This window comes from Podarcis tiliguerta (assembly GCF_965153285.1).
Source record: "Podarcis tiliguerta genome assembly, chromosome: 16".
Classification (NCBI taxonomy): Eukaryota; Metazoa; Chordata; class Lepidosauria; order Squamata; family Lacertidae; genus Podarcis; species Podarcis tiliguerta.
The window spans coordinates 8,693,591-8,720,818 of record NC_139549.1 but is presented as its reverse complement, the minus strand read 5'-3'; the positions used below and the strand labels follow the sequence as shown (position 1 = coordinate 8,720,818).

The window sequence follows — 27,228 nt, the reverse complement described above, 5'->3', positions numbered from 1 at the left end:
TCAACAAATCCTTTCCCTCTTCTTCAATTTAGTCTGTAACTTATCATAACACAATTTAACTTTCAGTTTCCCAATTTAACACATTAACACGCAATGTTCATATAATTCTTAATAACCCTTCTGCTAAAACCATATAACTTCATTCCTGCATTCTTCTAACATTCATTAATTTTGCAGTATTTCTGTAAATATACTTTAAATTTTTTCCAATCTTCTTCCATCGACTCTTCTCCCTGGTCTCGGATTCTGCCGGACATTTCCGCCATTTCCATGTAGTCCATCAGTTTCATCTGCCATTCTTCCCGAGTGGGTAGTTCTTGTGTCTTCCAGTACTTTGCGATAAGTATTCTTGCTGCTGTTGTAGCATACATAAAAAAGGTTCTATCTTTCTTTAACACCACTGGTGGGACCTATTGAGACTGGAGGAGGCACCTCCTCCAGTCTCCATAGGTCCCACCAGTGCCAAATTTAGGTTTGATGAGGCCCTAAGCTACTGAAGGTAATGGGGCCCTTTATATGCCCAGCTGCCCTTTGTCAACAACAAATTGTCGCTGTTTTTTGTGTTGGGTATAGTGGGGCCCTAAGCTATAGCTTGTTTAGTTTATACGTAAATCCAGCACTGGGTCCCACCCTGGGTCCTGTTCCTGGACCACACATGACGCTGAGAATCGGGCTGGCCTGAGTCTGGCTGCCTTGATTGTTGGGAATAAGCAGTCAGTGCCTTAAGGAATTGTGAACATTTCATGACTGTGGGTGGTCTCCTGAGTGAGCTGTTCATTTGCCGAATGGTGTGGGGTCTGACGTTATTGCTGTGCTGAGGTGAGTGTGTGAGAAACAGCAGCTTGGAGCTTGAATTATTATTATTATTATTATTATTATTATTATTATACTTCTTTTGCCTTAGCAACCCAAGCGACTTACAATATTTTAAGCAAAAACAAACGCGTACATAAAACAAAACCAGCATTAAAAAATCCAAAAGGCAGTTCTATTTTTTTTTAACAAACTACTTCGTTAAAACATCTCTCCCACGCAAAAAGAAAGGGATGTGAAACCTTTTCTTTATTGGTAACTTCCTGGGGACTGTATTTCAGTAGGAGGTGGGACCAGAAGCAAAAGCGGGAATAACAATGAACGCAAATTACAGTGGTACCTCAGGTTATGAACTTAATTCGTCCCGGAGGTCCGTTCTTAACCCGAAACCGTTTTTAACCTGAGGCACGCTTTCTCTAATGGGGCCTCCCGCTGCCGCTGCTCCACCGGCATGTGATTACCGTTCTCATCCTGGGGCAAAGTTCTTAACCCGAGGTACTACTTCCAGGTTAGCGGGGTTTGTAACCCAAAGTGTCTGTAACCCGAAGCGTTTGTAACCCGAGGTACCACTGTACATCTTTTTGTACAGTAGGCTAGTTCTACACACACATACCTTGACAGATTAGAGAACTGGGCCAAAACAAACAAGATGAACTTGGGCAAAAAAAAATGAGAGACACAAATACAAGACGGGTGACACCTGGCTTGAGAGCAGTACATGTGAAAAGGATCTAGGAGTCTTGGTTGACCACAAACTTGACATGAGCCAACAGTGTGACGCGGCAGCTAAAAAAGCCAATGCAATTCTGGGCTGCATCAATAGGAGTATAGCATCTAGATCAAGGGAAGTAATAGTGCCACTGTATTCTGCTCTGGTCAGACCTCACCTGGAGTACTGTGTCCAGTTCTGGGCACCACAGTTCAAGAAGGACACTGACAAACTGGAACGAGTCCAGAGGAGGGCAACCAAAATGGTCAAAGGCCTGGAAACGATGCCTTATGAGGAACGGCTAAGGGAGCTGGGCATGTTTAGCCTGGAGAAGAGGAGGTTAAGGGGTGATATGATAGCCATGTTCAAATATATAAAAGGATGTCACATAGAGGAGGGAGAAAGGTTGTTTTCTGCTGCTCCAGAGAAGCGGACACGGAGCAATGGATCCAAACTACAAGGAAGAAGATTCCACCTAAACATTAGGAAGAACTTCCTGACAGTAAGAGCTGTTTGACAGTGGAATTTGCTGCCAAGGAGTGTGGTGGAGTCTCCTTCTTTGGAGGCCTTTAAGCAGAGGCTTGACAACCATATGTCAGGAGTGCTCTGATGGTGTTTCCTGCTTGGCAGGGGGTTGGACTCGATGACCCTTGTGGTCTCTTCCAACTCTATGATTCTATGATTCTATTCTATGATTCCTATTGGTTGCTCCATCCGGTGTTGCTTCTGGCTCTGCCCAGCGCTGCCACAAGGTCCCCAGAAGGTTGCCGTCAGACTGAAGAAGCATCTGATTTGGCCAGACGCTCCATAGCGCTTTTTGTTTGTTGCTCCTGGAACTTCACAGGTCCCAGGTGTGGGGCAGACATGCCCCCCCCCAGCGGCTGCCAGTCCACTTGGCAGCCTGCTGCAGAGGAGCCCCACCCCCACCCCCAAGCTGGGTAATCTTGGGCAAACTGTGCCTTTTCTTCTGGTCTCTCTTCTGCGTTTCCCCACAGGACCAAGTAGACCTGGAAGTTGTTCAGCTGAAAGCGATAAGAATCCACGCTCCTGCCACCAGGCTCATTACGGGGACCAAGGTAGCCCTGCCCTATAATCACCAATGGACATCTTCTCTGTGGATATATAAGGTTGTAGCCAACTAAGTTCGACTCAGAATCACGTCTCTTAATGTCAGTGGCCCTCCCTGGCGTAGGACACGCATTGCATGCAACCGAGAGACAGGCGGGGCTGACTTCTCCCTGCTGAACTGAACCCATGTTAAGGATCCCACCCCAATTTGTTTTATTTCACTTCAACAAATTGCATATTGCAAATTGTAGTCTCTAAGCAGTGTACCCAATACATTTTTTTTAAAAGAGTTTAAACTGTAAAATCAGAATTCAGTTAAAAAGCTTGCTGGAATTAAGTTAAACAAGGGGGCGCAGAAAAGGCTGATCTCCTGGAACGAGAGCTCACCGCTTCCAGAGTTATCCTGTTCCACGTCATACGTCTCTTGTGTGTTAGGACAGTCTTCCTAATGTTTATTTCATTTATTTCAACTACCTGCCACTTAATTGCAACCATCTATAGGTGTCGTACAGGTAAAACAACAATACAACTAAAAAAAAAAAAGTTTCATTAAAATGCCTGCTGTTTGTTCAAAAGAAAAAAAAAAGATTTGGGTGGGTGCTGGAAGCTCAACAGAGGAGGAGGCCTGTCTGAGTTGCCTCTCAGCTGAGAGGGAATTCCAGAGAATTGGGTTCCACAATACAGTGGTGCCCCGCAAGACGAATGCCTCGCAAGACGGAAAACCCGCTAGACGAAAGGGTTTTCCATTTTGGAGGTGCTTCGCAGGACGAATTTCTCTATGGGCTTGCTTCGCAAGACGAAAATGTCTTGCGATTCCTGGGGTTTTTTCCCGCTCCCCACCCCCTTTTTCTAAGGCACTAAGCTGCTAATAGCCTTTTAGCAGCTAATCCGCTAATCCCTTAAGCCTTTAATAGCCGCTAATAGCCGCTAAATCGCTAATAGCGCTAATCCACTAATCCGCTAATGGGCTTGCTTCGCAAGACGAAAAAACCGCTAGACGAAGAGACTCGCGGAACGGATTCTTTTCGTCTTGTGAGGCACCACTGTACTGGATGCAAGGCTGCTGGTGGATATGAGCTTGTGCATCTGACCCATGCGGGGACCATAATAGTGACTCCGCCCAAAGAGCTCTGTGATTGGGCAGGGATATAAGGGACCAGGCATCCCTTGAGGCAGCATACATGTCTTGGTCTCCATGGTAGGGACATGTCTCTTGCCTGAGAGGACCAAAAGCTGGGGAGTAACGAGTGACGCTTTCCTTTGTAGATGCCTGTTTATGTTGTTGGCCTGACCAGCACTTTGACTCCGTTCTCCTTTGGGAATGCCGACCCAGCACTGACGTTCCACTGGGCGATGAGCAAGCGGGATGTCCTGGACCTCCTTCCCAGACACTCGGAGGTATGGATCTGTCCCTCAGGGCGCACTTCAACTCTCAGCCACTGTGGGCTGCATCCAGTGTTGGTCCTCCTGAACCTCAGCCAGTGAATACAGGGGGCGGGTGCTCTCCCTGGCAGCTTCCTCCTCCTCCTCCGTCTCATTGTTTGTTTGTTTTTTAAATAATTTTTATTAATTTACAACTAAAAACAAAACAAAACATACATTGTTTTCACATTCATATTTCCCAAATCTTTCTTTTTTGAACTTCCTTCAGCTTTTCCGCAAATCTTTCGTAGTTATTATTAATTTACGCATTTCCTTTGTTTATATTGTCATTATTTAAATCTTTTTCTTCTATTCCCTTTTAACAATACCTCTCACGTTTTCACAGTGCTCTTTTAAAACCCTCTAGCGTTATTTGACCCTCACTTATACTCTCCAGATATTCAACGAATTTTCCCCAGTCTTCTGTAAACTTTTGGTCTCTTAAATATCTAATCTTCCCAGTCATCTTATCCAATTCGGCATAGTCTAACAACTTCAATCTCCAGTCTTCTATTGTCGGTATTTCCTGTTGTTTCCATTTCTGAGCCAGCAACACCCTTGCAGCCGTCACTGCATATTGGAAAAACTTGCTATCCTTTCTCTTAATCTCCTTTCCTAGAATACCTAACAGAAAGGCCTCCTCCGTCTCATTGTTGCCCTTGTAGAATTCAACAGAGAGGAGGGCGGAGGACAAAACTAGAATGAGTTGGTGCTGCCTCTCATTTCCTCCAGCGCCACCTACTGGTCAGCTCTTTGCCTTCCACCCCACCATTCTCAAGGGGCACTGGGCACTGGGCACTGCTGGATCCTCCCATCCCTTCTCTCCGGGAAGCCTGCAGCTCCTTCCCTTCTCTCCCAGGTTTCCCTGCAGCTTATTCCGGAAAGTAACTTTGCCATGGTCCTGCACACGAAGGCCGCTGGGCGGACGAGCATCCAAGTCACGGTTCAGGCTTCGGACCCGGATGCTGGGCAGTTTGAAGGACACCTCTCCGAGCTCTCGGATGAAGTGCAGATACTAGTAAGCGCCCCCTTCAGGCAGCCTCTTTCGCTGCTGCCAGTCCTCTGCTGCGTCTGGCCATGCCAGCCGTTCACATTAAAAGCAGGGGCGCCTCCCAGCCCTTCCTTCTGCCTGCAGGATCCTTGCTCTGTCCCTTACAGGTCTTTGATAAACTGCAGCTCTTCTCCCCGGAGTGCTCTGCAGAGCAGATTCTCATGTCCATGAACTCGCAGCTCAAGTTACTCACAAACAGGTAGGGCAGGGAAAGGGGGGAAGTGGCGGGTGGGTGGTAGCGATGATGATGGGGAGCAAAGACAAAGACTCCACTATTAACTTGAAGAAGTAGAAGCACCACAGAGATGCTAATTTGCAGCAAATCTTCTGCTTTCAAAATGTCTCCAGTCTGGGGGGTCGCTCAGTCGATACTCCATCAGTTTTTTGCTTGCCTTAAGGCAGGGGGTGCGGGACACCTCCCTCCTCCACCTGCAGGCGAGATATAGCCCCAGCGTGATGTTATCCACCCCTCTCAGCGATCCTGGCACACGCTGTCTCTCTCTCTCTGCTGGGTAAATAATCCCACCTTCCAGCTAGGATTGAGTAAGATGATTTCAGTTGGTTGGTTGGTTGGTTGGTTGGTTGCCTTCCACATGTATATCTGAAGGTGGTGTGCAAAACACAATAAGCACAGCCGAAAAACTGGACAGCAGCAGATAGATTTAAAAGCAGTACAAAGTAGACACCCCATGTCAGGGAACTGCCATCGGAGCTGGAGGCGGAGAGGAGGCTCCAGAGGGATGGCGGAGAGGGTCCCAGTAGGGAGAGAGGTAGCCCATCCGCTGGGGAAGGAAATCAGCGTAACACCAGTGGAGAAGGGGGGGAGATGGGGGAATCGGAGAGGTGGCTCCAGGACTCTTCGCCGGAGACCAGCGGAGAGGGCACGAGTACTCCGCTGCCCACACCCACTGTGCGCAGAAGACTTCCGCGCAGGCAGAGTAGGAGGAGACTGGGCGTCAAACAGCTTCTATGCTGGGAGAGGTTCAAGAAACGCCCACTGACGGATTCTGCCAGCGACTGAGGCAGCCACAGAACTTGGGGCTGTCCAGACAGAAAGGGTTCAACCAGGCAACCTAGCCAGGAGTAACGGCAACTTACGCACGAACAACCCCTAGAACCATTACACCCCATGCCAATCCAGTTGGCAAAGCTTGTCAGAACAAAATGTCTCCCAGTCGCTTCTGGAAAGTGCAGATAATGGGATGCCTGCCGAAATTGCGTAGTCCACCCTAAATTTGGCAGCCCCTCCATCCTTTGTGGCAGTTGCCTTCTAGCCTGTGCACCCACCTTGGGCTATAAAACATAACTGGTCCAACCCCCTCAGCCCAAACAGAAGGGATGGTGACTCTTCTTTTCTCTCTTAGGGACGGGGCGGCCTTTGTGAGCGCTCAGATCCTGCAGTGCTTCCCCAACTCCTCTGTCATTGAGGAGAACAGGCATGGCCTCCTCAAGGCAGGAGCTGTCACAGGCACTGCGGTGCTGGAGGTGACAGCCCTGGAGCTCTTCGGCGTCAACCAGACTGTCATCACGGGAGTGCGGGTAAGGGAGGCTCTGGGAAGAAGTAGTAGTGGCTGCTGTGGATTCCACGAATGCTCCAAGGTAGGAGGTCCCTGAACGCCATGGGCAGGGGCTGAAAGACTGAAGGGGAGAATGCAGTGCTGGATAAGGACGGTTGCTAAGTTGTGGACTGCCAACCACAATGGCTATGCTATGCTCTACCTCCACATTTGGAGGTGGAATTTCTGAATGACAGTTGTTGAAAAATGCAGGAAGAGAGAGTTGCTCGTGTGTTCGGGTTCTGCTTTAAGGGCTGGACTATAGATGGGCCATTGGCCCAATCCGGCATGCGCTCATCTTATATTATAAAGTTGCCAGGGAGTGAAGCAGATGGCAAGACAAGGTACACGTCTTGCGAAAAGAATGTCGCACTAAAGCACTGGAGCATCTGTCAGCTTGCTTAAAGAGGACCGCTTACATCTGGGACAGGGAGCTTGCAACCTCCAGATGTTGGTAGGTAGGACAACAGATGGAATAGTAAAGAGTGCTGTTTGTCTCCAGTTCAATCCTCAGTGATATGGAGAAGATCTTTTCTCTGGTTCGGATCGGTCTGCAGTGCTTAATGTAGCTAAATTCGCAGTGAAGGCTGCTCAGCTTAGACAAGACAGTGTGGCCTCCCTTGAGATTCTGCTTTTTCATTGTATTGGTCAAACTTCTGTTTTTATGAGCAGTTCTTATGTATATTTTTATGTCCACATCTATCGGTTCGGCTACACCTGGCATTTGCTTTCCTTACAAGTGTATTTGAGATGAATCAGCTTGAAGTCTCCAGGTGTGGTGACTGAAAAGGAAAAAACCTATGCATCCTTTCCTTCCTCCCCTCCCAGGTGGCCCCGGTGTCCTACCTGCGCTTGAGCAGCGCCCCCAAGCTCTACACGGCCAGCCGGGTGCCCCTGCGTGCGTTTCCCCTGGGCATGTCCCTCACCCTCGCCGTTGAGTTCTACGACAGTACCGGGGAGAAGTTCCACGCCCAGAGCACTCAGCTTCACCTGGCCTTGAACAGGTGCAGCTCAGGAAGGCACGCTTGGGAAAGGCTTGCTTGGGAAACTGCCACTCTCCATCTTGTGGAAAGTCCTTTTGGGAACTTGAACACTGGCCACTTCTGTGGTCCAGGGTGTGTTCATGCAACAAAGTACGCAGGGGCAGTCATCACAATGGTCTGGATAAATGTCGGGATGACATCTTAAGTCATATCCAGCCTATATGACCAGGGCTTCATCTGCTCAGTACATTTAAAGGAAACTGTCATGACTTCCCCCAAAGAATCCTGGGAGATGTAGTTTGTTTAGGATGCTGAGAGATGTTAGGAGACCCTGCAAACACACACACATTTCCCTCCCAGAGTGGTTTAACAGTCGGTCCCTCTGATCAGGGAACTTTGCGAACTGTAGCTCTGTGAGGGGAATAGGGGTCTCCTAGCAGCATCATTGCCCTACAGTTCAATAATAATAATAATAATAATAATAATAATAATAATAATAATTTTAAACAATTTATTATTTATACCCCGCCCATCTGGCTGGGCTTCCCCAGCCACTCTGGGCAGCTTCCAACAAAATATTAAAATACCGTAATGCATCTAACATTAAAAGCTTCCCTAAACAGGGCTGCCTTCAGATGTCTCAAAATCCTTTGGGAGAAACCATGACTGTTTAAAGTGGCACCATAGTGCTTTAAATGTATGGCACGAATGTGGCCCAACTGAGGCGACTTTTAAGTACAGGATACAACCACTTTTAAGTTGAGCTGTCCTGCTGTGCGGTCATTTAATAAACCGCGTTCTTACTGGATCTCTTCTTGGGCTTGGTATTTCTCTTGGTTCCGTGTTTTATTTCAAACACGTTCCCTCACCTGGGTAAACAAACAAGCGGTGTAGAAGTAAATCCTTGCCGCAATAATGACCACGCTCACACCATACATTTAAAGCGCAATGGTGCAACTTTAAACACCCACAGCTTTCCCCCAAAGAATCCTGGGGCCTGGAGCTAAGGGTGCTGAGAAGTGTGAGGAGAGCCCCCTATTTGCCCCGCAGAGCTCCAGTTCCCACGGTGGTTTAAAAGTCAGTCCCTCTTCCCAGGGAACTGTACTCTGTAGGCAGCCCTATAGAAAGTACATTTTAGCGTTCCAACTGAACAACTTGTGGCTAGACAACCCAGGAACATCTGCAGCTTGTGAACTAGCCGGAGGTGTGATAAAGTCCTTTGCGCCACTGAGCCCACCTGTTCCTACTGGGAATGATAAATCCTTGTCAGAATACTTCATATCTCTTGGATATACAAGAGTAGGCCCTGATCTGTCCCCACCCTGCTTTAGAACATACTCATTTAAAAAAAAAATTAATGTACCACTCTAGCGTATTCATTCAAAGTCCCAGCCCACACAGGCTCCATCAAATTCCTAGCTGATCTCTTGGTGGTCCACAGAGCAGAAGGCACCACTGACCGTGTTGGCCAAGTTTGGGGAACCCTACCCTGCAGTATCCCTGCTTGGCACACTCCTCACGGGGTCAATTTTTTTGCTTTGTTCCCCCAGAGATGACCTGCTGCTCATCCGACCTAGCAACAAGAATTACACCTACGTCGCCCAGGCTGTGAACAGGGGGGTGACCCTGGTGGGCATTTGGGACGAGAAGCACCCGGGCATGGCGGATTATATCCCTGTCCCGGTGGAGCACGCCATCGAGCCGAACCTTTCCGAGCCGCTTGCCATGGGAGACGTCGTATGTTTCAGCACGCCTCTCGTCAACCAAGAAGGTCAGTGGGCTGGTCTCCAGCCACCGTGGCTGCCTCCTGGAAGTTAAAGAGAATCATAGAATCATAGAGTTGGAAGAGACCACAAGGGCCATCGAGTCCAACCCCCTGCCAAGCAGGAAACACCATCAGAGCACTCCTGACATATGGTTGTCAAGCCTCTGCTTAAAGACCTCCAAAGAAGGAGACTCCACCACACTCCTTGGCAGCAAATTCCACTGTCAAACAGCTCTTACTGTCAGGAAGTTCTTCCTAATGTTTAGGTGGAATCTTCTTTCTTGTAGTTTGGATCCATTGCTCCGTGTCCGCTTCTCTGGAGCAGCAGAAAACAACCTTTCTCCCTCCTCTATGTGACATCCTTTTATATATTTGAACATGGCTATCATATCACCCCTTAACCTCCTCTTCTCCAGGCTAAACATGCCCAGCTCCCTTAGCCGTTCCTCATAAGGCATCGTTTCCAGGCCTTTGACCATTTTGGTTGCCCTCCTCTGGACACGTTCCAGTTTGTCAGTGTCCTTCTTGAACTGTGGTGCCCAAAATGCGTATCAGTCGGAGAAATTAGCACTAAAATGATAGTGGATTTGCATGAGGACTTTTCCCCCCAATTGTGGGGAACTGAACTTCAAGATTGGAAAGATAAAGAGGAACTGAAATGGATGGATTAGCCCACCCCTGCCTGGCACCTAGCGGGGTCCCCTTGGCCGTGTCTCAAAAGAAGCCTCATCTCACCACCCCCAGTCCTGCTCCCCCATGCTGATTCCCACCACAGTGCTTTACTGCTTTCCCATCTATGCTTCGCAATGGGGCCAGGGCAGCCAGGCTGGGGGCGGGGGGGGGGGCAGTTCCTTTTCTTCCTGCTGCTCTTAAAAGGCCTTGATGCATAATGGAGGCAGCCTCTGGTTCATCGGCTGCTGTTTTATGGCCGCCGTGCCTTCAGCAAAGCACCGCAAATTAAGCCTCAGTCACGTCTTCAGGACAAAAGAGTAACCCAGAGAGCATCTTCTGGAATGCCAAGCATCCTATAAAAACACACACCCAGCCTGGACTCTCTCTCTCTCTCTCTCTCTCCTCGGTGACCCTCACAACGGCCCCGTGCGAACTTCGGAAGGGGCTGCTCTCAGTGAAGAAACACAAGCTGCATTCTTTGCGAGGTTGTGCGTAAAATGGCTTAAATATAAAGCACCCTTCAGTCCCGTGGGTTTGTCCTCAATCTGAAGAAGGAGAAATCTGCCTGCACCCATCTCTGTCAACTGTTGTAAATAAAAATATGCCCTTTTCCCTTATGGGGTATCCAAGAGCCCATATAGAGTCCTTACATAGGTTCCCTATTGGTAGGAGAAAATAACAGAGGCCAACCAGAGAATATTGAGAAGCAAAGCAGCTAGTAAGCTTGATCTTTATTGATCTGTTGCAACAGGGTACTCCCCTCACACGCAGGAGAGGAAGAGGACCCCCAAAATTGCCCTGCAAGGGCTTATAAAGACTTTTGAAATTCCCATTCTCTAGATCAAGACCACCCCCAGAAACATTATGCATACATCACAGAAGGAGTGTAACCTAAGACCACCCCTCAGATATATCCCACCTACATCACAGAAATTTAAATGTTGTTTTTCTCCTGTCACAGTTTATTTCCTGTCTGGCAAGTTACTTGATTGGATTGCCTGGGGAGCCTGGCCATTCTTTTGTAGTGGTAAAATACTTATTTGCTGGGCCAGGTCACAGGCTCACACCTTATTCAAACAGACATATCCTTGAGACAGGATTTGTGAGGAAAGAGACAATGGGGAGGCTTTTCCAGTTTAACCTTGCAGAGAAATGATTTGGTCAGTTTAGGAATCAAAATGGTTCCAGGTTGGTCTTCCTGTGTTGATCTATGTATGTGCAGTTATGAACATTACCATATATCTAAGACCATAAAATTTCTATCACACAACCCAGCACTTATCTAAACACAGTGTCAAGGCAGTCCTTCCAGTGGTGGCTTCAACCACAGAAAGCCATGTGTGAGGAGATCCCACATGAGGAAGCCAAGAGAAGAATTGTGATGCCCGGGACTGGTCTATCAGGGCTCCTTGCCAGTAGCAAGCGATCCAGGGATCCTAGCTTCCGGCACAGAGTAACTTGTCAGTTTGCATCTTCCTTTTAGCACTGTATTTGGTGATGGTGAGAAACATTGCCCTATAAATTAACGCATGGTGGCTTCATCCATCTTTCCTATAATAGAACGCATTTTTTTACATCCCATGGCTTGGGAAATTAAAGCTATTGTAGCTCATTTGATGGCAGCTGTCTTCGCTTTTATCCGCTGTGTAAAATATTAGAGGACAGCTTGCTTGCATTTTAGTTGGTAGAGCGTGAGACTCTTATTTTTTTTCCCAATATAATTTTTATTCAGTTTACAAATAAAACAAATTAATACAATTCATACAGTTTTTTAAATCCATTCTCTTTTTTTTACTTCCGTCAACTTGGCTGGTACTCCTTCCCTTCTTAATTTCCTACACATTTCTGAAATCTCATCTAATTGTTTATAAATTAAATCTTGTTTCACTCCAATTCTAACCTTTCTTTTTTACAGAGCTTCATTAAAGGTTACAAGCGTTATTTGTTTTTCACTTAAATTATGCATATATTCTGAAAACTTTTCCCATTCTTCAGTAAATCTCTGATCTCACCGATTTCAAATTCTTCCTGTCAGTCTATCAAGTTCTGCAAAGTCCGTCATCTTCATTCTCCATTCTTCCAATGTCGGTAACTCTTCTTGCTTCCATTTCTGAGCTATCAATATTCTCGCTGCTGTTACTGCATATAAGAATAATTTCCTATCTTTATTATTTATCTCATTCCCTACGATACCAAGTAGGAGTGCTTCTGGTTTCTTAACAAAGGTATATTTAAACATTTTTTTCAATTCATTATATATCATTTCCCAATAACTTTTTACCTTCTTGCACTCCCACCACATATGGTAAAATTTACCTTCTTTATCTTTACATTTCCAACGTTTGTTACATCCCTTGTACATCTTTGCTAATTTCATGGGTGTTAAATACCATCGATACATCATTTTCATCACATTTTCTAGAGCATGAGACTCTTAATCTCAGGTTCACGTGTTCAAGCCCCACGTTGAGAGAAAGATTCCTGCATTTCAGGGTTTAGACTAGACGCTAGTATTCCTTCCAACTCCACAGTTCCTCCAGGCCATTAACACCATTTGCTTTTGAAACAAAATGAAGACTCGACCAACCCAGAGTAAATTAAATACAGCGCTCAGCGCAGAACTGCTCCCTAAGAAACAGTGTCCGAGTTTCTTTTCCTCTTCCCTCCCAGTCATTTTTTCCTTTGGTGTCATGGCTTTTAGTTTGTATGCCCAGGCATGCAAAGAAGTGTTTTCCTTGAGAGAGTAAAAGTTATTTAATTTGACCTTTCTCGTGTCCATCTTCCACTGCCTCCGCTCGCTGCTTCATATTCTGCCTCATGTTTTTATTTCTTTCTGGGATGGATGAAAAAAAAAATAAAGCAGGTTTGTAGGTTTGGAAGAAGTTTTGTGAGGTGAATAATTTGAATTGGATAAAGAGGAGGATTGTTGGTTAAGATAATTAAAGGCAATATGAATTTAAGAAATGCAGAAGAAGTGATAAAAATGGTGGATCATCAGAGGTGCTGATGGAAGTCCAAAAAAATTGTATAAGACGTGAAGTTTTGTGGTACCTATGATAATTAATATGTTCAAAAATTAATATAAAAATATTTTAAAAAATAAAAATAAAGCATTAGCTTGGAGCCCTGACCAACTGGGCCAACATGCCTTATTCTTCTCTGTTGGGTTGAAATAAACGACAGACGAGTGACAAGTGTCATATTGGAGGCATCTCTCGAGCATGTCTCGGAGAGTCCCTTTTATTGAATATTACAGCATTGCCACATATGTGCTTGTTGCTGATTGGTTGACACAAATCATACGCAAGGGTTGCATATAGGCATTAATCATCAATAGATTAAAGGTTGGGAAAGAGAACACAGAATTGGACAGGTATGAAAACCTCCTTATTAAACTATTACTAGTGATTGATATAGCAAAACCTAAAAGAGCATAACCATAGCATTCCATAGATGTGGCCAACCATGCATTAAGAACAGGTCAGGGTACGATGTTTCATGAACTCAATGTGAACTAAACATTCTAGGGTGGGTGAGGAAGAAATGCTTCAGCTCAGAGCGGTTTGTCAGACTCATGTGCAGAAGCAAAACCTCCCATCACTTCCCACGGAATCTTTGAACACAGATGCAACAGCATTTTTTCCCTTTCTTTAGGGGAACCCGGGACATGGCAAATCACTCCAAGCGACCTCCTTGAGATGGACACGCTGAGCGGAGCAGCCTTCGCAAAGCACACTGGGAAGGCCACCGTCTTCCACGATATCCCAGGGATAGTGAAAACTTACCGAGAGGTAAGGACCAGAAAAACAAGGCAGCGCCAGCATGCAGGCATCATGGAAGGCGTTTCTAGCCAGGAGAGTAAGCGTGGGAAGGGGAAATGGAGTCATTTCAGGGAATAAAAGACCTTCTCGGAGCATGGACTTAAAAACTGAGAAACCATTGATTTGCCACTCGAGTTGATTGACAACATGCACTGCCCAACTGCTGCTTTTTGAAAAATCAAAGTTAGGCCCAAGCCACGCCATCCTGCTTGGGCAGTGAATTCTCGCTAGCAAACAGCCGCTTCCGAAACCCTTCTGCAGTCACCCTTTTGCTCTTTCCAGGTTGTCATCAGCGGCTCCTCCAGACTCAGCCTTCACCTCGGTCCCAAACAGTACCTGACCAACACTCCAAACTCCTCCGAGTTCCGGGTTTTCGTCAGCACAAGCGGCACTAAAACAACCCTCCGAGGTAGGGCGGAAGGCGCAGCCGCCCCCACCCAGTGTTAATGGGGCGCACGCTGGGAAGGGCAAATGCCCGGTCTAAGTAGAAAAATAAATCTGTCCACGCTGGCTGGATTAGAGGTGACGTTGCGAGGAGAAACCGCTTGTCCCCTCAGCCGCCAATCATTCTCGCTTTTGAAAGTGCCGGTTTCTTCCCTCTTTAAGGGGTGGTTTGCTGGGTGCCCAGAGGAATGTCCTGTTACAGGATAAGCAAATTCCTCCGACAGCGGAGGGGGAACACGACCATCGCGGCGGCCAGCAGTGGTTGGCACCATTAACCTCCATGGCCGTTGTCTCGTCCTGTCTTGAAACTGTCCAGCCGTTTCTTCTTGTGGAAGCAACTCCCATAGTTTTCACTGCGTGCTGTGTGGAAAGGATCTTGCTTTTGTCTTTCCTGATCTTCCAGCATTCAGCTTCATTGGACGGCCCCCAAATTCTAGTATGATGAGGGAGAAAAGCTTTTCTAGCTAGTTACAATTTTGTAAGCCTCTTCCTCTCTTGGGGGTCCCCCTCCCGCTTCAGAAAGTAGCAAAGGCATGGCTTGTCCTCCTTTTCCAGTACTGCTTAGGCAATAAAAGGAAGAACAGATCTCCCCTTTCCAATTTTTAGGTTTTTGCTTCCTTCAGTTGGGCTCATCTTCATCAAGTCTGGTTTCATGCCAAATTCTGCATGGTTCTAGCTTCTATTTCCTGACCACCAGCAGCCTGAGGACAATTTACAGGGCATCATGTCCCTTTATTCCATCATCACACCCTTGTCTCCTTTTATCCCTTCAGGTCCTTGCAGTTCCGTCCAGCTTCGTGCCATCACAGACCTGCTTTCCCCAGAATCTCACCTGACCTGTCAGGTGGAGTTCAGCATGATTTTCCCGGACATCCCAGCGCAGAGGATCTTTCATGCCCAGTCTGCGTTCTACACCGATAAAGGTAGCCGAGGAAGCGTCAGAGGCACGGCATATCCTCTGGCAGTAACCCGGCCAACGTTATTATCTCGCCACTTAAAACCTTTTCAGCTTTAACAGCCTTGCACACACCCACCCCTGTCCCATAAGCTCTCACAGCGAGGTGAGGAAGCTGCGGCCCTAGAGATGCTCCCATCACCCCCAGCAGGCATGGCCAGTGATCAGGGGTTATGATGATGGCAGCTGGAGTCCTGCAGCATCTGGTGGACCAAAGATTTCCTAGGTAAAGGGACCCCTGACCATTAGGTCCAGTCATGGCTGACTCTCGAGGTTGCGGCACTCATCTCGCTTTATTGGCCGAGGGAGCCGGCGTACAGCTTCCGGGTCATGTGGCCAGCATGACTAAGCCGCTTCTGGCGAACCAGAGCAGCGCACGGAAACGCCGTTTACCTTCCCGCCAGAGCACTACCTATTTATCTACTTGCACTTTGACGTGCTTTCGAACTGCTAGGTTGGCAGGAGCAGGGACCGAGCAACGGGAGCTCACCCCGTCGCGGGGATTCGAACCGCCGAGCTTCTGATCAGCAAATGCTAGGCTCTGTGGTTTAACCCACAGCGCCACCCATGTCCCAAAGATTCCCTACCCCACTGTAAAGTCAATCAGTATTATCCCCCCCCCCCCATATTTCAGATGTCATGGGAGACTGAGAGTTGCTTACCCAGGGCCCTGTAGTGATAATTTATGCCCCAGATTTGCACCAGGGACTTCTCAATCCTAGCTCACTGCCATCGCCTCTAACTCTGTTTTGCCCATAGGAATGTATCTTAAGTTACAAACATTCCCAGGCATGCTATAGCTCAGTGCTCTGCATGTGCTTTGCATGTAGAAGGCCACAGATTCAATCCCTAATGGGATCTCTAAGTAGGGCTGGGAAAGAACCCTTGTCTGAAATAGCCTGACTCAGTATGTAAAAGGTAAAGGGACCCCTGACCATTAGGTCCAGTTGTGGCCGACTCTGGGGCTGCGGCGCTCATCTCGCTTTATTGGCCGAGGGAGCCAGCGTACAGCTTCCGGGTCATGTGGTCAGCATGACTAAGCCACTTCTGGAGAACCAGAGCAGCACACGGAAACGCCGTTTACCTTCCCACCAGAGTGGTACCTCTTTATCTACTTGCACTTTGACGTGCTTTCGAACTGCTAGGTTGGCAAGAGCAGGAGTAGCAGACTAGTGGGGGTGGGGATCTGTAGTGCTCCAAATGTTGCTGAACTACGACTCCCATCACCCCTGGCCACTGAGCCAATCTTGCAGGGGCTGATGGGAATCGTAGTTCAGACCAAGGTTCCCCATGCCTGGGGTAGACAATGCTGAGCGAGGTGGACCAGCATCCTGAGTCAATACAGGGCAGCTCCCTATCTGGTTTCCCTCTTCCCAAACTCAAGGTCTCTACGCCTGCATCATCACCGTGAAAGACCAGCCGGAAGCCGACCTGCTGGCGCTGAGCACCGCTGGGGGCTCGGTGCACGTGACGGCCTCCCTCCTCAGCGATCAGAGCCCAGAGGGGACACAGAGGCTCTCGGTGCCCTTTCTGCCTGCCTTTTACATGAACCAGTCCGAAGTGGTCTTCAGCAGCACAGAGCTGAGCAGGGAAATCGTGGTGCTGGGGGCAAGGCGAGTGACTGAAGAAACAGAGGCAAGTCAAAGGCTCAGGATGCGGCAGCCACATAAAAGCCCTGCTCCAGATGACTGCAGCACTGGCTTCTGAGATCTCTAGGATGTGCCGAAGAGGCTCTCCCATAGACTGCAGCCATCTGCTGGGTGTATAAGGGATGCTTATAGCCTTATAGCATTGGTCCACATTATAACAAGCCTTTGAATTTGGGGTTCATTTCGGGATGATAAGGTCTACATGTATGGTTATGAAGAGCAAGGAGTTGCATGCATCATTTCAATCATCTCAGGCCCTACGAGCCAGCAGGAAACTGCCCAGTTAACCCTGACCCATTACAGGGCCTTATTACTGGTGGCTCTCCCTGGTGAGGCATGTCAGTCTACCTCACTTTTTAACGTTCAGGAGGAAGTTAAAAACACTCCTGTTTACCTAGGCATCTGGTGGCTGAAATATACTGTTCCCGGCAGCCTTGAAATCAATAGTTGGGAGTTTATGTGACCCTTTCAAAACATTTCTAGATGTTCTTAATTCTGTTTAAAGGGTGTTTTATATTTAATTCTGTTTGCCACCATGCGCTCCTCGGGGAGGAAGCGGCAGAATAGAAATTGGGAAGATGGATTCAACTTGTAGCAGTGATATATGGGCTGGTATCCAGCTAAGTTCTATGCAATTAAAGACTTAAGTCTCAGGACACCTTAGAGACAAGCAGATCCATCCCAGCTTTGATTTTTATCAGTAGACAAGCAGTATTATAATAACCTCCTCCACTGAGGGAGAATGCAAGATATGCAGAGACACCTTGCCAAGTGAGAACAAGGGTCCTTGCGGCTGCTTAAGGCAGATCTAGTCCACAAAAGCTAATCCTGCATAGATCCTGGTCTGTCTCTTAAGGTGCCACAAGCCACTGTTGTTGCTGCGACAGAGCAACAGACCCCTTTGGATTGCAGCTGTTATTTTCCTAACGACTCAACTTTCCCTTCGTCCTTCCTGCCAAGGCCCAGCCCAGTTCTCCAGTGATCCAAGTGGGACGCCCCTTCCATCTGGTGGACATGCCCGGGCTTGTCGTCTTCCCAGTCAGCGTGGTCAACCTCACATCCCTCCAGCAGATGGCAGCACCCGTCTTCGTCAACCTCTCCTGCACCCTTACAGGCCAGAGGGCTGCCGTGTTAATGCGGGCACTGCCAGACAGGCATCTGTTTGGTAAGGACCATAGCAGTCAAGCCATGAACGGAGGCCTCTGCCTTCATCTGGATGGTCACAGGGGGATAATATCCTGCGCCAGCCCAGAGCAGACAGGTCTTGTCTCTCCTCCTAGATCAGTGTGCTGAAGCAGGCCTTGTCAAGCAGCTTGTGGGCTCCTACCAAGTCCTCCTCTTCACCATCTTCGCTGTTTTAGCATCCACCATGGTCATCTTTCTCAGTAAGTGGATTTGCAAAGGCAGGCACAATATACCCTGGAGGAACCAGGCCTTTCTGAAAGAGCAAGTGGAGAACCAGCAAGCCCACAGGCTGCCCAACCCTTCTCTCCCCCCCCCCCTTGCAGAAATACTGGCCTGCCTCACAGCTTGATGGGAAGGATTACATAGATACACAAGGGAAAGCAGAGACATGCTAAGGTGGTTGTGGGCTCTTCTTTGGAGGTTTTTAAGCAGAGGCTGGATGGCCATCGTTCACGGATACTTTAGTTGAGTTTCCTGCATGGCTGCATGGGGTTGGACTGGATGACCCTTGGAGTGCCTTGCAACACTATTACTGGACTCTGTGCTAGTGACCACCTTTGTATGCATTTCTTCACTTGAACTCCCAAGTGGAATAGCCCACAAACCATAAGCGGAGTCAGCTAAATTATGTGAAGGGTGTTGCTGCCAGTGGTTCAGAAAAGGGCAAGGGTGGAACTAACCTTGGTGTGATGCTTCGACCCCCACAGCCTACAATGCCTTCCTGAGCAGAGTACAGGCAGTCCCCGTCGTGTACGTTCCCACATCAGGCATGGTACAGACAGGTGAGTTGAAAAGAAGTTTCCCCCAATACTTCCTGCATTCATATCAAATGTTGCTTATTCGAAAGTATGTTTAGGGTGTGGTGGGGTGACCTTTGGAATTATCTTCGGGTGGTTAGGTCACCAGAATGTGGACTCTGGACAAAACATTTCCAGAGCCCGCCCTTGCATTGCCTGGCTTATCAGACCTCTGATTTGTCATCTTTGGGTTTCTTAGTCCCGCTGTGCAGCCACCCAGAGGGTTCACTTGCGGCAATCAACATGGCATTTCACAACATGGTATTCAAACAGCCACACACAGCAGCTGGGTAGTCTTTCAACTGGCAAACCATTTCTGAGCATATCAAACAGCTCTTTCTCTTCCCACCCACCCCATTTTATTTCCAGGGTACCTCTCTTCTCCACCCAGCATGCAAAATCACTATTCCAGTGTCAGGAACAGGACTCAGGCCTGGCTTTGGAGCGTTCGAAGATGACCATCGCTGGACGCGGAGGCGCCTATAAGCCATGTGTTAAAAAGTAAACTGGTGGAAACTTGTGGCAGCTGTCTTCATTAAATAGGAAGGGCAGACATAGTTGGAAGAACTTGGAAAATAACATGGCAATCTGTTCTAAAGACCCTTTGGCCTTTTTACTTGGGACAGAAGCCCCTTTCAGGCAGCGGAATGCAGAGAAGCTGCATTGTTGCATATCTGCTACCCATTTCCACATTTTACAACAAGGTAAAGCTATTAATCTGTAGAGTCTGTTCTATTTTAACCCTGTAGCTAGATCCAGAGAATCTCAGGCAGCTACACTGGCAACCAACTCCCAGCCCCCAACACACGCACACACTACAGAAAACACGATTCTGTCTTTATATCCAAAATTTATTGAGTCAGATGGGTGAGGCTACAAGGACAGTGCGAAAGCCATCTTTTGCTCTCCTTATTCCAGAGGCAGCAGCAACAGCTGAAATCCTCAAGAGCCACACAGTTGCAGCTCACATCTCACTTGTGTCGGGACTCCCACCGTCCATGCTCTTGAGATCCTCCGCACCGGAGCCGACGACTGTGCACATAGCCCCACCCATCCCGGACAAACTTCTGCTTAATTTAGTGCTGCTTTCGCCTGAAGGAGCATCCTGCAAAGAGGGTGGGGTGGAAGGCCACACAGTGAACAAAAAGAAAAGAAAACACAACAGCTCTTATTCACACATGACTTCTCGACCTCCTGAGCACAGCATCCGGGAGAGTTGAAATTCATCATGGCTCATTTAAAGAAAGTCTTACAGAAGGCTACTCCGATTATGTCACGATTAAAAGCAAAAAAACAGAGCCACCCTTCACTCCCCCAAGACTCTATCCACAATACCCAAAATCTTAATTACTGGAGGCATGTCCCCGCACCCAAAGTGGTTGCTGCAAAAAGTGATAGCTCCAGACCTTCCCTTTTGTTATCTGAACCCTAGTGGGTTTTGTTACAAAGCCTGACATAATAGTTACCTAACTTGTGAATTTTAAAAGCAAAAGAAAACCGGCAGACTGCCTTAGGGCAGGTTAAAAAACCAACCACCCACTTCCAGATTCCACCTGCTCTAAGCAGCTTTAACCATCCACCTCTACAGAAGGTTACATAATAACAGGGAAGGGGTGAAATTAAACACACACTGCTTACATGCCGCAATAGAAAATGGCAAAGAAACAGAGGAGATAAGGCAGAAGTGATTTGCTCTAAGAGCAGGTCTTTAAAAACAGCCAATTAAGCTGCCTGCTTACCTTCTGTCAACCTTGCCTTTCCCCCAGTGGGCTGGCACAGCACAGTTGAACAGCCGACACACAGAACCACTGTTTGAGCGTGACTGAACACAGTGGTGATTTTGTAGCAACCTGAGAGAGGGAAAAGAAAAAACATCACTTTGGATCCACTTCAAAGAAATGCAAGAGGACCCTCTCCAAAATGTATAATGCCAAGAAAATCGGGAAATTTAACCAGAAAAAGTGCTAAACGGGATAATTGCTAGAATAGCGTTTCAACCTTGGAGACAAACCTACACCACGCCATCTCCTTTCAATCACCTGTATTGCCTCAAATCCTTTATGTGGGCTAAAACTGCAAGATGCAGGTAAACCTGTGATTTGTTTTTCTATTTTTTCTATTTGTACATAACCAAAACACCTTAGCTTAAGTAAGGTCTTTACCAACTATTTGGGAAGGACGTAGCTCAGTGGACAGAGCATCTTGCTTCATGTGCAGCATGTACCAGGTTCAATTCCTGGCATCTCCAGGAAAGGCTGGGAATGTCCCCTGCCTGCAACCCTGGAGAGCCGCTGCCAGTCAGTGTTGACAACACCAAACCAGATGGACCAATAATCTGACTCGATGTAAGGCAGATGTTCCTGAAGATGGAAAGGGGAACGCCCAATCTCAGTGCCACCAGCATGAAGGCACTTTACTTGCCTGCAGTTACACATGTGGGTATAGCCTTTCCAAGGCCAGGTATTTTACCATAGGAGCAACAATTTCCAAGGTAACCGTAGTGCTCTGACATTTCTTCTTCTGTAACCCCAACACAAGAGGCCTCATTTCCTACATAGACACCTTCTGCCAATTCACAGGCCTGAGCAAATAGCAAAGGTTTCCCCCCTCCCCGTATGAGCTCCCAGCAATGCAAAGCAGCCAACTACAATGGAGTGTGAGAAAAAACGTAGAACTATGTGACTAACAGCATACGTGATCCAGCCCCTTGCCCAAAACAAGTACAGTGGTACCTCGGTTTTCGAACACCTCTGCAGTTGAATGTTTTGGAACTCGAACGCCAAAAACCTGGAAACGCGCCTCAGAAGTCAAACAGGAAAATTCAGCTTCAGTTTTGAGATTTCTGTATTGAGGCTTCCGCTTTCAGTTTTCGAACACTTCAGAACTCGAATGGACTTCCGGAATCGATTGTGTTCGAAAACAGAGGCACCACTGTATATACAAGTTGCAGGACATAAAAACACGACCAGCCTTGTTTTAACACACTCCTCCTCCCTACCTGGACATTTCACATCCATGAAGTAAGAGTTAGGACTCTGGACCAGGCGCTTCTTCTTATGTTTCCGCTTCTCCTCCTCAGGGGAGGGATGCAAGAGATCCTTTGCGAGCTGCAGGGAATGCCCATAAACCAAGAATTTAAGAATGAAGAACAAATCTCTCAATCCCCACCACACATTTAACTCCCAAACCCCTAACAAAGTACTTGTGTACATATTCATGTTAAGTAGCTAGCAATTTGGTTAGGAAAACCTGGTTGAGGGGGTCCATGCCTACCAGACCTAAAAAAAAGTAGCACTGCCCCCTTAGCCCCCTTCCTCAAACCCCCATTTTCCATGAAGCACAGTCTTTTATTATTGGTGAATTTATTCATTCTTAAAGAAAAACATCTTTAAGAACAATTCTAGTACAGATGCAGACTAGGGAAGATCTCCGTTGAAAAGGTCTGCTGAAAGAGGAAAGTCTTCTCATAAGTCTATTAAAGGGGAAAGAACTCTAAAGGCCCAAATACTATATTTTAAGATCCTCTGGTAGTTTTCAAGTGCCATGAACGCTTTTTTTTTTAGGCTTTCCCCCCTGCCAAACAAATCTAGAAATATCTTTCTGCCACTTCTTGAAACAATCCATCTTATCCAAAATTTGCAATGTTTGGAACAAAAACAGCATCCTTGGCAACACATTCATTTTTATCACAGCAATTCGGCCTAACAATGATAACTTCAACTTTGACCATATTTCTAGATCCTTTTTCACTTCAATCCAACATTTTTCATAATTGTCCTTAAATAAATTCACATTTTTGGCAGTCATATTAACCCCTAAATATTTCACTTTCTTAACCAATGTTAATCCTGTCTCCTCCTGAAACTTTTCCCTCTCATTCGGGGTTAATTTTTTTCTCTAAGACCTTGGTTTTCACCTTATTCAACTTAAAACCTGCTACCTGTCCAAATTCTTGAATCAGTTCCAATACCTTTTTAGTACTGGCTCCTGTAAGGTCAATACTAAATCGACAGCAAATACTATATTCTAAGATCCTCTGGTAGTTTTCAAGTGCCATGAACGCTTAGCTAGCATACAAACAACAACTATGTTTATTATGTGGGTGAGGAACCAGTGACCCTCCATCTGGAACTCCCATAACCCCAAACCATGAGCAGTGCTTTGCTGGCAGGGAGAACAACCACCTCTAGAGCGCCAGTTTAGCAGCAGTTGTTCCTCAAACCCCCAATTCAAATATTACCAAGTGGCCTCAGACCACCCTTGCAACTGAGGGCACTGGCCAACGTTGCCCCCTGCCTGCCTATTAACTAACCAGGACTGTTGCAAGATTTCACGGAAATATAGTCTCCACAAACTTGCTTTGTTTTTGAAATCTCCAAAGCCATAAATACGTATCTAAGTATACATGGATTAAGAGAAAACTTTGCAAGGTAGAGAGCTACTGTGGTGTATGGTCAGAGTGTCAGGCTAGGACCTGGGAGAGACCAGAGTTCAAATCCCTGAATCGTGAAGCTCACACGCTGCCTCTCAGCCTAACCTACCTCGTAGGGTTGTTGTGGGGCATTAAAAAAAAATAATATTTTTTTTTTGGGGGGGGGGGAAGAATCATGTACGCCACCTTGAGCTCCTTGGAGAATAAGGCAGGATACAAATGCTACACACAAATATATATATATATATACACACACATATACACGTGTATACACACACACACACACACACACACATATATACACGTGTATACACACACACACACACCCCGACTCAAATAGGCTCACTTTTAAACAAAATAACGCAGCGAGACCAGATGACCCTCAGCTGGGAAAAGTGGTTTCGCTGGCACCCGCCTCCCAGGCTGCTCTGCTCCTCCTTTCCCTTCAAAACCAAGTTACTATTCATATAAATCTCTTATTAACGGAGAACATTTTTAAAAAGAAGGGAGAGGGGAGGAGTCAGAGAAGTAAATATCTCCCCTCCCTCCCCAGGCCGCCATTTTGAGCCTCCCATCCCCGACCAGGGAGGTGTGAGGGAAGGGAAGGGAGGGCGACGGGGCGCCTGGAGCGGGGTGGGAGCCCAAGGCGACGACCACGAGCGACCCCCTTTCCCCAACCTATCGGGGCCCGAAAGACCGAGCCGGGGAGGGACGGGGCACCAAGGCCTCGCCGCTCCGCTGGCCCCCAGACCCAGCAAAGGACTCACAGGCATGTTCGCGTGGAGGCAGCTACGGCCGAAAAGGAGCCAGACCGGAAAGAGAGGGCGCTATATCCGCTCCGGGGTTTCCCCGCACGGGCAGAAGCCGAGCCAAAGGGGGCGTGGCCACCTCGACCTTTCACCCAGCCTGCGCGCTCTTCCTACGACGACGTCAGGCTCTGGAGGAGGGGGGTGCTCCTCTCAGCCGCCATTTTGGAAAGGGGATGGGGATGGGGCGGGAACGGAAGTGCCCCTGGTTGGAAGCGGATTGCGGGAGGGAGGGCCGCCATGATGGGAAGGTCGCGGTGAGGCGAAGAGAGGGACTGGCGAGGCGGCCTTCTTGAGAAGGGCAGCCGTGTCGCCAGGCCGCCATTTTGAGAGGGTTTCATGAAAACAAGATAAATGAGCCAAGTAATAGAGGGATATAAAGGTCTTTTTCTCTATTCCCGGCATATTATTATTATTATTAATTAATCAATTAATCAGTTAATTATAATGACCTGCCGTTCACCTTCAGGCCTCAGGGCGGGTCACAACATGAAAACACACTTTGAAAATATTTGAAAAACAACTTTGAATCAGTTTTAAGCAACGTACAATTTACAGCTTAAAACCATTCACAATGGCATTTAATCATGCCTCGCTTTTCCTCCCAAGTTGCTCAGGGTAGTGTAGACATGCCTCGTTTTAGCTTCACAACAACCCTGTGAGGTAAGCTAAAAAAGGTAAAGGGACCCCTGACCATTAGGTCCAGTCGTGACCGACTCTGGGGTTGCAGCGCTCATCTCGCTTTATGGGCCAAGGGAGCCGGCGTACAGCTTCTGGGTCATGTGGCCAGCATGACTAGGCCGCTTCTGGCGAACCAGAGCAGCGCACGAAAATGCCATTTACCTTCCCGCCGGAGCGGTACCTATTTATCTACTTGCACTTTGACGTGCTTTCGAACTGCTAGGTGGGCAGGAGCAGGGACCGAGCAACGGGAGCTCACCCCGTCACGGGGATTCGAACCGCCGACCTTCTGATCGGCAAGTCCTAGGCTCTGTGGCTTAACCCTATGAGGTAAGCTAGGCTGGCTCAAATTCACCCAGTGAGCTTCATGGCTGGGTGGGGATTTGAACCCAGGTCTAAACTCACCCTGCACCTTCAAATACACCAGAGTGGCTCTTCACATTAGACGTCGCATCCTGCCAGCCCCATCTGTGGTGTGGTTTGTTATTTGTTTTTCGCTAAGAGCTCAAGGTGACCTGCATGGTTCTCTCCTCATCTCCTCCCCACAACAACTCTGTGAAGTCGGTTTGGCTAAGGGGCAGTGACAGGCCGAAGGTCACCCAGTGAGCATCATGGCTGAGACAGCATTTGAACCCGGGTCTCCCAGATCCTAGTCTGACATGGCAGCCCCACCACTGGCTCTTGGACTAGGACAAGGGAACCCAGGTTTCAAATCCCCAGGATACCTGAAGGAGCGTCTCCACCCCCATCTTTCAGCCTTGACACTGAGATCCAGCTCCGAGGGCCTTTTGGCAGTTCCCTCCCTGCGAGAAGTGAAGTTACAGGGAAACAAGCAGAGGGCTTTCTTGGTGGTGGCGCCCGCCCTGTGGAACGCCCTCACATCAGATGTCAAGGAGATAAACAACTATCTGACGTTTAGAAGACATCTGAAGGCAACCCTGTTTAGGGAAGTTTTTAATGTTTGAAGCTTTATTCTGTTTTTAGTCCTCTGTTGGGAGCTGCCCAGAGTAGCCAGATGGGCTGGGTATAAATAATAAAAATATTACTATTAGGCCCTTGTCAGCCTGATCTACCTTACAGGGCTGTTAGAAGTATAAAATGGGAAGAGAGGCACAGAGACTGCTCTGAGTTCCTTGAAGTAAGATTTGACTAGTAGTAGCAGCAGTAGCAGCTGTAGTATTTGTAATAAAACAATAAATTATGCTGCTGTGGGCTGAAGTTTCACTCCGATGAAGCATTCAGACATCGCTGTTGGTTTTCCTGAACCCACCTCTATACATGGAGATGTTGAGGTGGCCACAAAGGGCATCAGTCACCTTAGGCTGCTTCACCAGCGCCAGCCTTGTCTAGAAAAAAGAGGCCTCTCCTCAAATTGCACACATGTTGGTCATTTCTGGGTTGCACTACTGTAATGCTTTCTACAGGGGGCTCCGCTTGGAGACTGCTGCCAAACCCCGACCCAGTGGCGTAGCGTGGGGGGTGCAGGGGGGGGCGGCCGCACCGGGCGCAACATCTGGGGGTTAGTGTTAGGGGGCGCAAATCCACAGGTTAGGGGGCACAAATTACTTGCCTTGCCCCGGGTGCTGACAACCCACGCTACGCCACTGACCCGACCTACATGTTTCGCCTCTTGCTGCACTGACTCAGGTTATCTCCTGATTTCTGGGCTCCCATTCAAATGTGGGTATTCACAAGTAAAACCAAAATGGTTTCGGTCCCAGCTATTTGAAGGGCCACTTGCACATCTAGGAACATGCCTGGGTTCCCATATCCACCTCAAAAGCTGGTGAGTACCAGGGACAGAATATTTTTTTAGTGATGGCCCATCCTCTCTGGAACTGCCCTCCTGTTTCTTGTGGTTTTCAAACCACCACCACCAAGCATTTCATTGAACTTATTGTCAACTTGTCTAATTTTGATAGGACTCCGTTAGGGTTTTTTTTTTAAAAAAAATAATATTGTCATGTTTTAAGCCTGGTTCCTTTTTTGTAAACTGCCTTGTGATCCCTAAAAGGCAGGGATCAAAATAACTTGATAAATGAATGAATGAAAAACCCCACGTGGGGAATGGAGTGACATCATCCTGGTATGACATCATCCTGGTGTGAACCAGCTCTTCCATAGGCACTCTGGGCTATGGAGGCAGGTGATGTCATGGCAAGGGTGATGATGATGATGATGCCAGCGCCATAACTCTCTCTGATGTTACATAGCCCATTCCAAAATGGGCTCCTGCCTTAAATCTGTGTCCCACCGCAAATTGCAAGCCTTAGAACCACCAGTGAAAGCTGTGGCCTTCGCCTGCTGCCAAGTGGTTTTCGGGTGCAAGATTTACTTCTTTATTTCCGTTTTATTCATTGGCTATATTTCTGCCGTGGCTCGTTAGCCAAGATGAGAATGAGGAATGTTGGATCAAGCA

At 47.7% G+C, this 27,228-nt stretch overlaps 2 protein-coding genes across 3 annotated transcripts in view; one reads left to right on the top strand and one right to left on the bottom strand.

The window, feature by feature from the left end:
• NUP210L (nucleoporin 210 like) overlaps nt 1-19,410 on the top strand; it is a 54,351-nt gene extending 34,941 nt beyond the window's left edge. For both annotated transcript variants that reach the window (XM_083416409.1, XM_083416410.1), the window contains exons 26-40: nt 2,518-2,598; nt 3,857-3,988; nt 4,872-5,030; nt 5,171-5,262; nt 6,428-6,602; nt 7,448-7,623; nt 9,153-9,373; nt 13,694-13,830; nt 14,143-14,269; nt 15,078-15,227; nt 16,644-16,894; nt 17,869-18,073; nt 18,189-18,293; nt 18,801-18,875; nt 19,260-19,410. In XM_083416409.1, the coding sequence (XP_083272535.1) occupies nt 2,518-2,598; nt 3,857-3,988; nt 4,872-5,030; nt 5,171-5,262; nt 6,428-6,602; nt 7,448-7,623; nt 9,153-9,373; nt 13,694-13,830; nt 14,143-14,269; nt 15,078-15,227; nt 16,644-16,894; nt 17,869-18,073; nt 18,189-18,293; nt 18,801-18,875; nt 19,260-19,348 (2,175 nt within the window). In that variant the 3' untranslated portion in view covers nt 19,349-19,410. The remainder of the gene's footprint in view (nt 1-2,517; nt 2,599-3,856; nt 3,989-4,871; nt 5,031-5,170; nt 5,263-6,427; nt 6,603-7,447; nt 7,624-9,152; nt 9,374-13,693; nt 13,831-14,142; nt 14,270-15,077; nt 15,228-16,643; nt 16,895-17,868; nt 18,074-18,188; nt 18,294-18,800; nt 18,876-19,259) is intronic.
• Nucleotides 19,411-19,720: 310 nt separating this feature from the next.
• Nucleotides 19,721-24,240, bottom strand: RPS27 (ribosomal protein S27). The gene is made up of 4 exons (XM_083416925.1): nt 24,090-24,240; nt 21,889-21,997; nt 20,630-20,740; nt 19,721-19,995 (listed from the first exon to the last, which is right to left on the bottom strand). The coding sequence occupies exons 1-4, from the start codon at nt 24,093-24,095 to the stop codon at nt 19,967-19,969; spliced, it is 255 nt and encodes an 84-aa protein (XP_083273051.1). The 5' UTR covers nt 24,096-24,240; the 3' UTR covers nt 19,721-19,966.
• Nucleotides 24,241-27,228: the final 2,988 nt, after the last annotated feature.

Bases quoted from the DNA above. Each gene is read 5' to 3' on its own strand.
- RPS27 (XM_083416925.1), bottom strand. The intron at 20,741-21,888 runs GTAGGGAGGAGG...TCCCTCTCTCAG, and splicing joins CATGGATGTGAAATGTCCAG to GTTGCTACAAAATCACCACT. The intron at 19,996-20,629 runs GTAAGCAGGCAG...CCCTCTTTGCAG, and splicing joins AAAGGCAAGGTTGACAGAAG to GATGCTCCTTCAGGCGAAAG.